Source organism: Diospyros lotus, chromosome 1 (genome assembly GCF_014633365.1).
Source record: "Diospyros lotus cultivar Yz01 chromosome 1, ASM1463336v1, whole genome shotgun sequence".
Classification (NCBI taxonomy): Eukaryota; Viridiplantae; Streptophyta; class Magnoliopsida; order Ericales; family Ebenaceae; genus Diospyros; species Diospyros lotus.
This window is the reverse complement of record NC_068338.1, coordinates 11,609,909-11,622,416: the sequence shown is the minus strand read 5'-3', so window position 1 is coordinate 11,622,416 and position 12,508 is coordinate 11,609,909. Positions and strand designations below refer to the sequence as shown.

At 35.9% G+C, this 12,508-nt stretch overlaps 1 protein-coding gene across 1 annotated transcript in view; it reads right to left on the bottom strand.

Annotated features, from left to right (window-relative positions):
- Positions 1 to 12,508, bottom strand: part of LOC127788616 (uncharacterized) — a 91,711-nt gene that overhangs the window by 17,506 nt on the left and 61,697 nt on the right. The window contains exons 12-17 of the mRNA XM_052317105.1: positions 10,501 to 10,686; positions 10,323 to 10,415; positions 10,037 to 10,122; positions 7,530 to 7,596; positions 7,376 to 7,442; positions 7,149 to 7,285 (exon numbers count right to left, since the gene is read on the bottom strand). Of these exons, the coding sequence (XP_052173065.1) occupies positions 7,149 to 7,285; positions 7,376 to 7,442; positions 7,530 to 7,596; positions 10,037 to 10,122; positions 10,323 to 10,415; positions 10,501 to 10,686 (636 nt within the window). The remainder of the gene's footprint in view (positions 1 to 7,148; positions 7,286 to 7,375; positions 7,443 to 7,529; positions 7,597 to 10,036; positions 10,123 to 10,322; positions 10,416 to 10,500; positions 10,687 to 12,508) is intronic.

The window sequence follows — 12,508 nt, the reverse complement described above, 5'->3', positions numbered from 1 at the left end:
TTGAAACATCTTTAGGATGATTACAAAGAGCACCTGAATCCTACCCAGCCCATATACCCTGAAAGCTAGCAAAATTTCAAGATTACAAGACTATCCCCAGCCTTACTCTTGACCTCTCACTGAATCCCAATACACAAGATAGAAACCGAAAGATAATCCTACTTCGAAATGAAGTGCACACACTGATACTCCCCCTCCATCCCACGATCCCTATTTATAAGCTATAGGGTCGTGAGTTACAAAGAATTAACAAACTTACCAGCTGACTGAGAATAACTAACTAAATTATTCGGTCGGTCACTCTTTTAGAAACATACCTTCAAGAAGAGTTATGATTCTAACTCTACAACAAAAAACCATACACTTGCAGTATTACAAAATACTGTCTGTTTACACTAAACCTTCTAATTTAGTACAAATGACATAACAATTCTCTTGAGGCCTATACTAATGCAAACTATGCAGGGTTAGTTGTTCATAGAATATCAACATCAATGCATTGCACATTTCTAGGAGGTGATCTCGTGACTTAGAGAAATAAGAAACAAATGCAAAAGCCAAGTTCAAACCAATGGCCATGGAAATATGTGAATTACTATGGCTCAAGATAATCTTGAAAGATCTAAAAATCAAGTGGAAGGAACCTATGACACTCTACTGTGATAATAAGTCAACTATCAACATTGTTCATAACTCGATACAGCATGGTTAGACAAAACATGTTGAAGTTGATAGAACTTCATCAAGGAAAAACTTGATAGCGGTCTAATTTGCACCCCGTTTGTCTCCACTGATGATCAATTTGCCGACATTCTCACAAAAGGACTTCCCAACACCGTGTCAGAGATTAATGGGCAAGATTGCAATGCACAACATTCACTCACCATCTTGAGGGGAGTGCTAGGCAATCATATTTTGGTTCATTACATTACAGGCTGTTAGAGATTTGATTCAATTTATTCTTTCAATTCTTTGTTTCCTAATTTCAGTAGACTTTATTATAGGAAATTAGGTTTAGGCAATTTCCTACTTTAGAGATTAATTTCCTGTTCTATTCTTCATCCACCAACTGTATATATTTGGGGAATGCTACCCTAAGAGAATAGATTGGGTTACTGGTTTACTTTTAAACATCAACATCTGATTAAATGTCTAGAAACAAGCCAAAAATAGTGAATTGGTCTACCATGTTATCATCTAGTAACACAACTGATAGGGAAACAAAGTAAATAAGTATCACATTGTAAGAATCGCCAGGCAATTAAGCTTTTGAAAGGGTAGACAAAGACACCTACCTCTTCGACTTTCCCTTTATTTTTAACTCAGAAAAGGAAAGAATATACATAGAAACATTTTCCTAATCACAACTTATATACAAAATTGCCATTTAGATTGATTGCTATTTTTCTTTTTGTCTTCCCTGATTTATGCCATAGGATACAAAATTGCCATTTAGATTGATTGTTATTTTTCTTTTTGTCTTCCCTGATTTATGCCATAGGATCTACCATTTACAGCCTTGCACCACCAAGTCAACATTTCTATAATAGCTGCATACACACAGCTATACCAGCTGTTTAACACGAGAATCCAACACTCACTCTCAAGATAATGTATCAATATCTTTCATACCCATCTTGGATATGATAGTAACGAAGTCTTTACTATGTAAAGCCTTAGTAAAGATATCTATCATTGATGACTTGAGTGAACAAATGGAATGCACAATTGGCCACCAATTTGTTTCTCCTTTATGAAAAGCCTATCGATCTCAATGTATTTAGGCCTATCATGTTGAACAAGATTATTAGCAATGCTAATTGCAGCTTTACTGTCGCTGAACAGTAGAAGTGGTCCCATTTTAGGAAATCCTAGTTCTTCCATAATTTTATTCACCCACAATAGCTCACATACACCTAGGGCCCTTGACCTATACTCAACTTCAGCACTTGACCTAGTCACAATAGATTGTTTCTTACTTCTCTATGTAACTAGGTTGCCTCCAACAAAGGTGCAATAGCTTGAGGTGGATCTTCTATCATCTAGACATCCAGCCCAATTTACCCCCTCTATGTTCAAATGAATATGGTTAGAAAACAATAAACCTTTCCCGATAGGTGTAATGAGATACCTTAAAATTCTGTTGACAACTTCCATATGAATTGACCAAGAATTCTGCATAAATTGGCTTACAACCCCCACTGCATAGGCAATATCCGATCTTGTATGATACGGGTATATTAGTTTCCTAACCAGCCCTTGATACCTACCTGCTTTTATCAGCCCTTTCACATTCATCAGCTTTGAGACAATGATTAACTTCAATAGGTGAATCAATCGGCCCACATACTAGCATGTCTGTCTCAGCTAATAAGTCTAGAACATACTTCTTTGGGAAATGAATATGCCTTTGTCTGACTTGTCTACTTCAATCCCCAAGAAATATCTCAGTTGTCCAAGGTTGTTGATCTCAAACTCTTCCCCCGAGTATTTCTTCAACTATTGTACTCCTTCATGATCATTTCCTATCACCACTATGTCATCAACATACACAATAAGAATAGTTATCTTGTGTTCTCTCTTAAAGAACATAATGTGATCAACATTACTTTGCTGATTTCCCAACCTGATTACAGCCTCATTAAACCTGTCAAACCAAGCTTTAGCAGATATTTTAGACCATACAGAGCCTTCCTCAACTTGCAAACTTTCCCTTGCTTCTCTAAATTGTTAAAACTAGGTGAGATCTCCATATACGCTTCTTCTTTCATCTCCCCATGCAGAAGCATTCTTTACATCTAGTTGATGAAAATCTCAGTCTAGACTAGCTACACATGATAGAAGAATCCACACTGTTTATTTTTGCCACTGGTGCAAAGCTCTCTTCATAGTCCACTCCATAAGTTTGGGTAAATCCCTTGGCCACCAGCCTTGCCTCGTATCTTTGAACTGTTCCATCTGCCTTGTATTTAACTGCGAACACCCACTTACAGCCTACTAATTTCTTCTCAGTTGGCAGTTCAGTGAGTTCCCATGTCTCATTCTTCATCAAGGCTTTCATTTCCTCCACCACAGCTTCCTTCCAAAAAGGCTTACAAATAGCTTGCTTCCAACTGGTGGGTACTGTTACTAATTCTACAGAGGATAAGAAATTACAGTAGGAAGCAAACAATGAATCATGGGTAACAGATTTGGAGATTGGACGTTGTGTACAGCTCCTAACTCTTTCTGATAGCTATAGAAAGGTTCAAGTCAGAGAGTATGAATGTAATATCAGGTTAAGGGTTAGTTGTAGCAATTTGACTAGATGTAGGAAGTTGTTCAGTGTCAATGAAGTGCTTACCAGTATCAATGAGGTTCTGCAAATCTTCTTGGCATGGTAGATTTTGCTAATTAACTTGTTTCCTCCAAGGATAAGTCAAGATTTCCCCATTATCAAGTCTATTCAATCCTTGATGTTGTCCGGTATTCCCAAGTTCTTCTTGCTGCCTTGAATGATCAACGTTAGCAGAATTATCAAAATCAACACTCCACACTTCCTTCCACTAAATCCATCAGATTCTTATCTTTCTCCACCCCGAGTTACAACATTCCTACCTGTAGTAGCAATCTGGTCCATAGCACCAATGACAATCCATTGTATTGGAACCTCTTCTTGTGCATTGTTACTTGAATTCTCCCCCTGAAAGTTGGCCTAAAAATAACTGGTATCTTCTCTAAATGTAACATCCATGGTCACAGAGAATTTCCAAGTAAGTGGATGGTAGCACTTGTATCCTATCTACATAGCAGAGTAACCAATGAAGATATATTTTAGAGTGCGAGGATCTAGTTTACTCGTTGCAGGAGAGTGATTTCAGACATGGCAGGTGCAGCCAAAAACCTTGGGAGGGATAGTATAGGAAGAGACTCATTAGCAGCTCCAAGGTGTCATGAAATTGAGGGTCACAAGTGGCATTTTATTGATTAAATAAGCAGCAATGAGTTTTACATCACCCCAGTAAACCTTGGGAACATGCATAGTAAAGAGCACCAACCTGGCCTCGCAGATATTCTTGAAAGGCAGAATCCTTATATTCGTGGCCATTATCACTTCTGAGGATCTGAATTTTTGCATCAAATTGGGTAGTCACCATCTTGTGAAAGGTCCGAAAACAACTACTAACCTCACTTTTATGTTGTCATGAGATAAACCTAAGTAGTTCAACTAAAACAGTCTATAAAAGTTATAAACCACCTGTATCCAGTAAGAGTTTTAGATCCACTAGGTTCCCAAACATCTGAGTGTACAATCATGAAAGGATTACGACTCTTTTTATTAATAGCGGGATAAGTACTCCTTGTGTGTTTGGAAAACTCACAAGCTTCGCAAAATACATCTAGATTACTGCACTATTTAGTCAAACTAGGAATAATCCTTCCTATCACTGAAAAAGAAGGATGACCTAATCTCTAATGCCACAGCATTAACTCCTTCTCAGCTAAGGTTGGTTTGTTAACTCTTAGGGCTTGTTCTTCAAGTTGAGAGAATGGCTATTGTCTAGCAGGTACAAGCCATCAACCAATCTACCAAAGCCAATAATTTTCCTTGTGCTCACTTCCAGAAAAACACAATGGGTAGGCAAGAAGGTAATTTTACAGTTTAGATCCTTTGTGATAGAACTCATGGATAACGAGTTTGCAAAATTAGGAACATGAACAGATGACAGTTTAAGGTTGCTATTGTAGGTAATAGCCCTTTTCCAAAAACAAAAACAAAAAAAAAAGAGAAAGGGTACCATCTGCAATTTGAAACTTAACTCTGCTAGAGCATGGAGTCTAGGTCAGGTAGGATTTAGATAATCCAGTCATATGGACCGAAGCCCTAGAGTCTATGATCCAGGTTGGTTTTTTTATAAAGTTCAAGGAATAGAAAGCAATAACAGTACCTTGATCAGGAGCAGTACCAATTGTACCTACTTGGGCATAATAAGATGTAGGAGTGGAGCTGGATTGGATATTTGATTCCGTCTTCATCTTAGTCATCTACTATAAGAAAACTAAGGCTGCGTTCTCTTTGTTGTTTTCAAGTCATTTTTAGTTTTCAATTTTCTAAAATAATGAAAACGCATTCTCTTTACTGTTTTTAAAAATGCATTTTTGAAAACAAAAAAAAAAATTACAAAGAAAACTCAAAACAACAAAAAGTTGTTTTGAGTGTTTTCATCCATAACAAACTCAAAACTCAAAATACATTTATTTATTTATTTATATTTTATTATTATAATGAAAAAAATATTACAAAATTCATTAACTAAAATGTAGATATTTTTTTAATAATTTATAAACATTAAATATTTTTAATTTATTGAATAATCAAATTTATTGAATAAAATATCATTAAAAATTTATTTTCAAAATTTCAAAAAGAACGCGTTTTTTAATTTTCTGTTTTGAGAAATAGTTTTTCAAAATGACAAAGAGAACGCGTTTTTAATTTTCTAAAAACAGACTACCAAAACAAAAAACTGAAAATGAATTCAAAACTCAAAATTGAAAAGCAAAGAGAACGCAGCCTAACTCTTCCCATGAAAGACTAGTTTTTCCTATTACTGCATTTGGCTCTCCTTTCTGTCTGAGTAGTTTCTGATAGATGGGCTTGAGGACATCACTCCTTTTTTCCCTCCCCCCCCCCCCCCCGGCCGGTAGGTTTGCCATGTAGAGACCAACAAGTTTCCTTTGTATGTCTGGATTTTCCACCGTAATCACACCTCAGCAGATCCTTACTGATATTCCCTTGGCTGGTAGAAAATCTGTCAAGTGACGGGTTTACCATTATAGCAAATTTGCTAGTAGCAGGCTGGAGCATAACACTCCTCCCCTCTTCTTGGTGAAAATAAGAGTAAGCCTGTTTTAAAGAGGGAAAAGGCCCTCCACCTATGATCTGAACCCTGACTTGATCAAATTCTACATTCAAACTGGCTAGAAAATCAAATACTCTTTCTTTATCTATCATTTTTTTAACTTTGAACTTTAAAGCCATCCTTAGGGTTTTTAGCCTGAAAATCTTGATAATAATCTAACTTTTCCATAAACTATTCAATTCAACATAATACTGAGAAACTGATCACTCACCCTGTTTAGTTTCATGTACCTTTTTTCGGATCTCATATATTTGTGCATCATTTTCGATTTGAAAGTAGGTTTGGAATGCAGCATTCCAAATCTTCCATGTTTAATCGAGCAGTAGATACCCCTGGCAATGTTTGGCAGCATTGAGTTATTAAGCCAAAACATCACCAGGGAGTTCACTATCTTCCATTGTCGAGTATGTACGTCTCTTGTGTCGGGCTTTTGACCCTTCATACCAGTGATGTAGTCCTCCAATCCTCGGGCTTTGATGAAAAGTTTGTAGGAGCATGACTTGGCTGGGTAATTACTCCCATCTAATTTTATCGAGGTAATCAATAAGGATGGATTTTCAAAGGGTACTGCAATCTTAGGCCCTTCACTAGGCACTATAGGCCTTATAACACTGGATGGTCTAACCTCCTCTTGAGACATTCATGCTCAAAAAATCATCTTTTCTGTACCTAGCCTAATTGTGGCTCTGATACCATGTAAAAATCAGCAAGCACTTAGGCTTTTGAAAGGGTAGACAAAGACACCTACATCTTCGGCTTTTCCTTTATTTATAAATCTCAAATATAGAGTTTAGAAATCTAGAAAAGGAAAGAACATACAAAGAAACATTCTCCTAATCACAGCTTATATACAATAACTGCCATTTAGATTGATTGCAATATTTCTTTTTGCCTTCCCCTGATTTTTCCATAGGATCTGTCATTTACGGCCTTGCACCACCAAGTCAACCTTTCTATAATAGCAGCATACACACAGCTGTACCAGCTGTTTACCCGAGAATCCAACACACATTTTAAACATCTAATCAATTTATATTTAGGTTACGCAAATCATTACCAAACAAATCATATACTAAGATCTTTTGGGCTTATTAGGCATGAGATAGCCAACATCACATAAAGGTAATGACAGTGAACTATGCACAACATATTCATGTTCCAATTTAAAAGGAAATACACTTTAGAAACACAAATTTTCAGCTTCACTAGATGATTGAGCAAAAATCATTCACAAAGTATAGCTACCTGAGCTGAATCTATCCTGTCACGATGGAACCGACATATTTTCCCCAAAGCAGAAACGGCATTGTCATACGCCATTACATTTTCAGCTTGCAATGCATTAGGATCCCTTATAACAACATTTAGCCTTGAAAGAGCCTCTGCACATGGTAACAAAGAGACTGCAAATTCAAATAGAATAAAAAGGAAATTAACCCCAAAAAATATGGTGAATTGGTAGCAGATTGTACCTCCAACAAGGGGTTTAAAAACAGAACCACCAAATTCTGCACAAACACCGAGTCCATATACAGCAGCCTGAAAATAACAATATGCATTTCAAAAGCCATTAACAGCAAGAGCTACTTTGGGAATAAGTTTTAACTTTCTGTAGCCTGTGCAGACCTGTCGGACATCTGGGTTCTCATCGTTGCAAGCTTCCAAAAGGAAAGGCAGATATGTATCGTAATATCTGGTCAAGACATGTAGACCAATTAGCCAAAACAGCAGTGCCTTTCAAAGGGCCCATTTAAGAGAGTTGTCAATTTTTAGTTTTTGTTTTCAGTTCTCTATGTTCTGTTTTCATTTTTTGTTTAAAAAAAGATGAAAACTAAGCATATCGTTTGACAACATTATCAGTTTTCAAAATTTTAAAAATAAAAACTGTTGTTTGGTGTTAAAAAATGACAGTTTAGTGAGCAGTAAGTCAAATAACAGAAAATATCTGAATGTTGGTCTATAGGTGAGGAGTAGAGATGTCAAAAGGGTCGTGTTGCATGAGACCACCCTAGCTTTACAACATTAATTCTGAAACTGCCTTAAAGTTAGAGCAAAACTAATTCACAACCATTTCCTAGCCATTCTATGGCTGAAAAAATAAATTGATTCAGATATACAAAATATATTGATTTTAATTTTAGGGTAAAAGTTATAGTAAAGTTACAAATGTCATATTCCCAAGGGTAGAATATGATATTTTACTCTTGTAATATAAAATAGTTTTGATAATGACACAAAGTCATGAAAATCAATCTTGAACTCTATAGAAGTAACTTTGAGTGTTTAAATTCAAAATTAATGTCTTTTTGATAATCTCAACTTGCTTTCAAAAGAAACAAAGTTAAAAGGGATCAATGATTAAGAAGTTATGTGTTTGAAATCTCATTTATATCAATCAAGTATTCTTCTACATGTTATCAATTTAGTTTAAGTTTTTTTTAAGTGAATAGTCGACTATGTAGGATTGATCTGTCAACTATGCCTAGCATCTGTCGACTATGTACCATACAGCTATTGACTATGCATAGCATTTGTCGACTATTCTTTGCTCTGTTGACTATCTTGTTTATCTTGTCGACTACAATAATTTCTTTGTTGACTATTCTTGTGTATAATGTTAGAAATTTTCTTCATAATTTTGGTATGTCGACAACATGAAGGTGCCTATCGACTATCAGTGGATTTGGTTGGACATCTGTCGACTATGTCTTATTTTTATTCAAAAATATAGTCGACTAACCTCTTTCTTTGTTTCACAGAAAATTGTAACGACTAGTTTTTTGCACAATAAATGCTCGCTCAACTACCACAATGGTCGGATTTTGTGTATTTATCTACCATCATCTATAAATAGGGGTTGGAAGAATCGTTGAAGACTATTGAAAACATTTAATATCTTCAACTACCGAGCATTCAAGTTTACATCGAGCATTAAATTCTTCTCTCTGTGTATTTATATTTTTGAGGTTTTGTATCTACACTGTTACATTCATTGTAAGCCTCTATTTTTCAGTTTGAGAGAGCTTGTAACTAAGAGTTGTACTCTTAGATTCTCATTCTCATTCTCATTTTTCTTGTATTTGACCTATCGTAAGCTAGAGAGCCCATTAAATTGGGAGGGATGTAAATTTCCTAGTCACAGACTAGAGGAGCTACTCGGGTTGAGTAAGGAGTTAATAGTGTATTTACTTCAAAATCCTTAGTGGGTAGCTAAGATAGTGGACTAGGCTTGGAAAGCCGAACCACTATAAATCATCATCTCTTGTGTTCGTGTTTTCTATTTTGCTTGTTCTTTTTAGAATCTTTATATCCCCTACTTAATTTGTTCATTTAACCTTTCATTCATATAGATTTCATATTCATTATTCACAAGACGAGATTGTCTTTAGATGGTTAATACCTCATCGTGCCATTTTAAAATCTTGAGGTTTAACGAATCTGTGGTCTTCACAAACGACATCTTTGTTTCTCAAAAAATTATTATTATACCAATTCAACACCCCCCCCGCGGTGTGTGCCATAGCATTTCATATCTATCATAATAGTCCAAATTAAATTTTGTAAGCTGCTAAGGGGTGTACCAAGGCAGTTATCGGCTAGGCATCTCCTGGAGTACATTCCAGAAGATACCTCTAACGATTAGATACATACATGGAGGCATTGGCCCCAACAATCATGAATGAGAAGATTCTCTCTCTCTCTCTCTCTTCTTCCGAATCCTCTTAGAATTCTCTCATTCCGAATTCTAAACCACGCTTGTCAGCTCCAATGTGCTGACAACAAACTATATCACAATTAAAAAATATAAAATAAAATGAGTTTGCAGTCAAGGACTGCAGGATTTTGGATTGGCCTGGCCTGTCAAGCTATGGGTTTGTCCAAGTCAGGCTAAGCCTGCTCGTTTGACATCTCTAGTGAGTTGCTAATAGGTGGTGGTTGTTGAGTATCAATGTTAGTGAACATTGAGTGGAATTGAAAAGTAAAAACAAAACCAGAAAATGAACACAAGTCTTTTGTGTTCAAAATTTTAAAAACAATTTGAAAACAAAAATAGGTATTGAAACAAAATTTTCTGTAGCTAAAAACGAAACTGCATCAACTGGGCCCTAAATGAACAGTGGGGGAATACTTACTTCAGAGCTGCTTCACGACACTGCTCTGCAACATCATCAAAGATGCAAATTGCAATCCTTCTCTCCTCAGCTGTTTTATCCTTCCCCTGCATTAAAATAAGGCAAAAATCCAGTCCAATCCAAAAGAATACCTAAATTCAACTTTGACAATATGCAGTAAACTACCCGAGAAAACATTGATAACATACAGAATTCAAGAGTTTAACAGAATGATATGGGCACAAAAAGAGATCTTTTAATTAAAAAACAAAACAAAAAACAAGCAGCAGCTTGCACCAGAACTCACCCACATAGGGGTTAGATATGACGACAGCTCATCAAAGAAGGGCAAGAAAGAGGCCTTGAATGTTTTAATCAAAGTTCCCATAATTTCACCTACCTGCATGAACAATGGAAAATGCTTAATAGAATACACACTTGGTAAAAAATGAACAAGTGATACCCGTTGATAATAGAATACAAACTTGGTCAAAAATTTCTTCCTCTTGCTCATTTTCTTCTCTTAGTAACTCTCCCTCTTCAGCGTCAAAATCTTCAGCTTTGGCCCTCTCTGATCGCTCTCTTTTTCTACTAGAGCTGGCTGTGATTACCTGTTTTATCTCATCCACAATGCTCCTGACCTGGTTTTCTCCCAGGAGAGGTCCAGAGATCTGAAAGCATGAGTCAAAATAAGGATCAAGAGCTTTAAAAGTGAAACAAAACAGGGAGACTGTAAAATTAGTGTCTTATTCTTTCTGGATAATAAGATCATAAGAATACCACCCAACAAGAAGCACAAATACAAATAATTTAACAGCAGTTGTTGAGAACAATCCATGGATCCTGTACTTCAGAAATCAAAATTAATAACATCAAGGGAAGGGCTAGCTTCACTCATTTTGCTAACAAATTATTCAGGAAATTTTGTCTAAAAGGAAGTCAGAAACAGTCCACTTCATCTTTAGAGGCAGAAGTGAGTGCCTAATCATTTAGATGAGAGCAGATCAACTGCAACAAAACTTGAGAAAAAAGAGATGCCCAGAACAATCTGAAAGAATTTACAGAAGCATAAAAGACTATAGAAGCCAATTTTACTTTAAATCCTAAAGCACTTAGATCAAGCCCAGAATACCATATAAACCGAATTTCATTTTGAAGAACCCGCACAATAAAATAAGATCTGTTAAGGAACAGGAAATAATAAGGTTGTAAAGTAGTATACATTAATCAGGCTCAGATCATGTCATCTGTTGCAGGATTAATGTATGCATATTTCAAGGATTTGCAGCTAGACAGAGAATTGCATCAAATGATCAGAAAGTGGCTCCAAAAATCTATGAAATTCTTCAAACCATGATGCTCATCGTAACAGAAAACACCCTGGACATTAGAGGCAAACACCTGTGACGAGCTGTGAGGATGAAAAATTGCCTCATGAATAGACTTACTAAAAGAGCTTATCCTAGTAATATTTTAAAAGGTAAATTACCACCAAAAACAAAAAAATACTGAACTTTAAACATAGTTCAATTTAGCTGAACTTATAAGGTTTTCAATAGGCCAACTTATTCTTTAGGTTCAATTGATGAGTACATTCCATTAGTTTATGCCATTATATGCTGGAAAAACCTGACTTAAATGATGAGGTGGCAACCTATTGGATGTGAGAGAGAGAGAGAGAGCACCATTAACCCACTTTGCGTTCTCCCTTAGCAAAAGGGTTGTGATCCTCTAACATAAAACCCCACTGGGGTTTGGCAACAAAACGTAGTGATGGGGGGTTGCTATTTGCACCCATGAAGAAACCCCCATCAATGGGCTCTCTCAATGGTGGCAGAACATAATGACCGGTGCGGTGACCACCCATACAATTTTTTTAATTTTCTTATTGCTATATATAGTTAATGTGTGTACAAACCTTTATATATATACAATTAGTGCATATACAGATTTTATAAATATATATTTTGGTCTAGCTATATTTTTCGTAATTAAAACATATATTTTCTATAATTTAATATATATATATATATATATAGAGAGAGAGAGAGAGAGAGAGTGTTGTGTGTGTAAGCGCGTGTGTTATTAGGCAGGCTTTAATGGTGTTCCACAATTGAACTAACAAGAAAAGAAAAGGTTGGGACTGTTGGGTATGGTTACTGAAAAATTAAAAGCTTGGTTTCAAATTGAGCCTAGGCTAAAAGTTTGGCATTTTTTTTGGTAATTACACTATTCAAAACTCCTACCTGAAAACAAAAGCTTTCCATTACAACCATCTAGTAAAGCAAAATAAGACCCATAATGCATAATTTCACCTAAAGACACATCTTTATTAGCAACCCCATACCCATATCCTAGTAGGAATTCTAATTACAAAAATACCCCTATCTTATAAGGCATAAGAAAACCCATAATGCATAACTTCACCTAAAGACACGCCTATCAGCAACCCATACCCATATCTAGTAGGAATTCTGATTGCCAAATTACCCC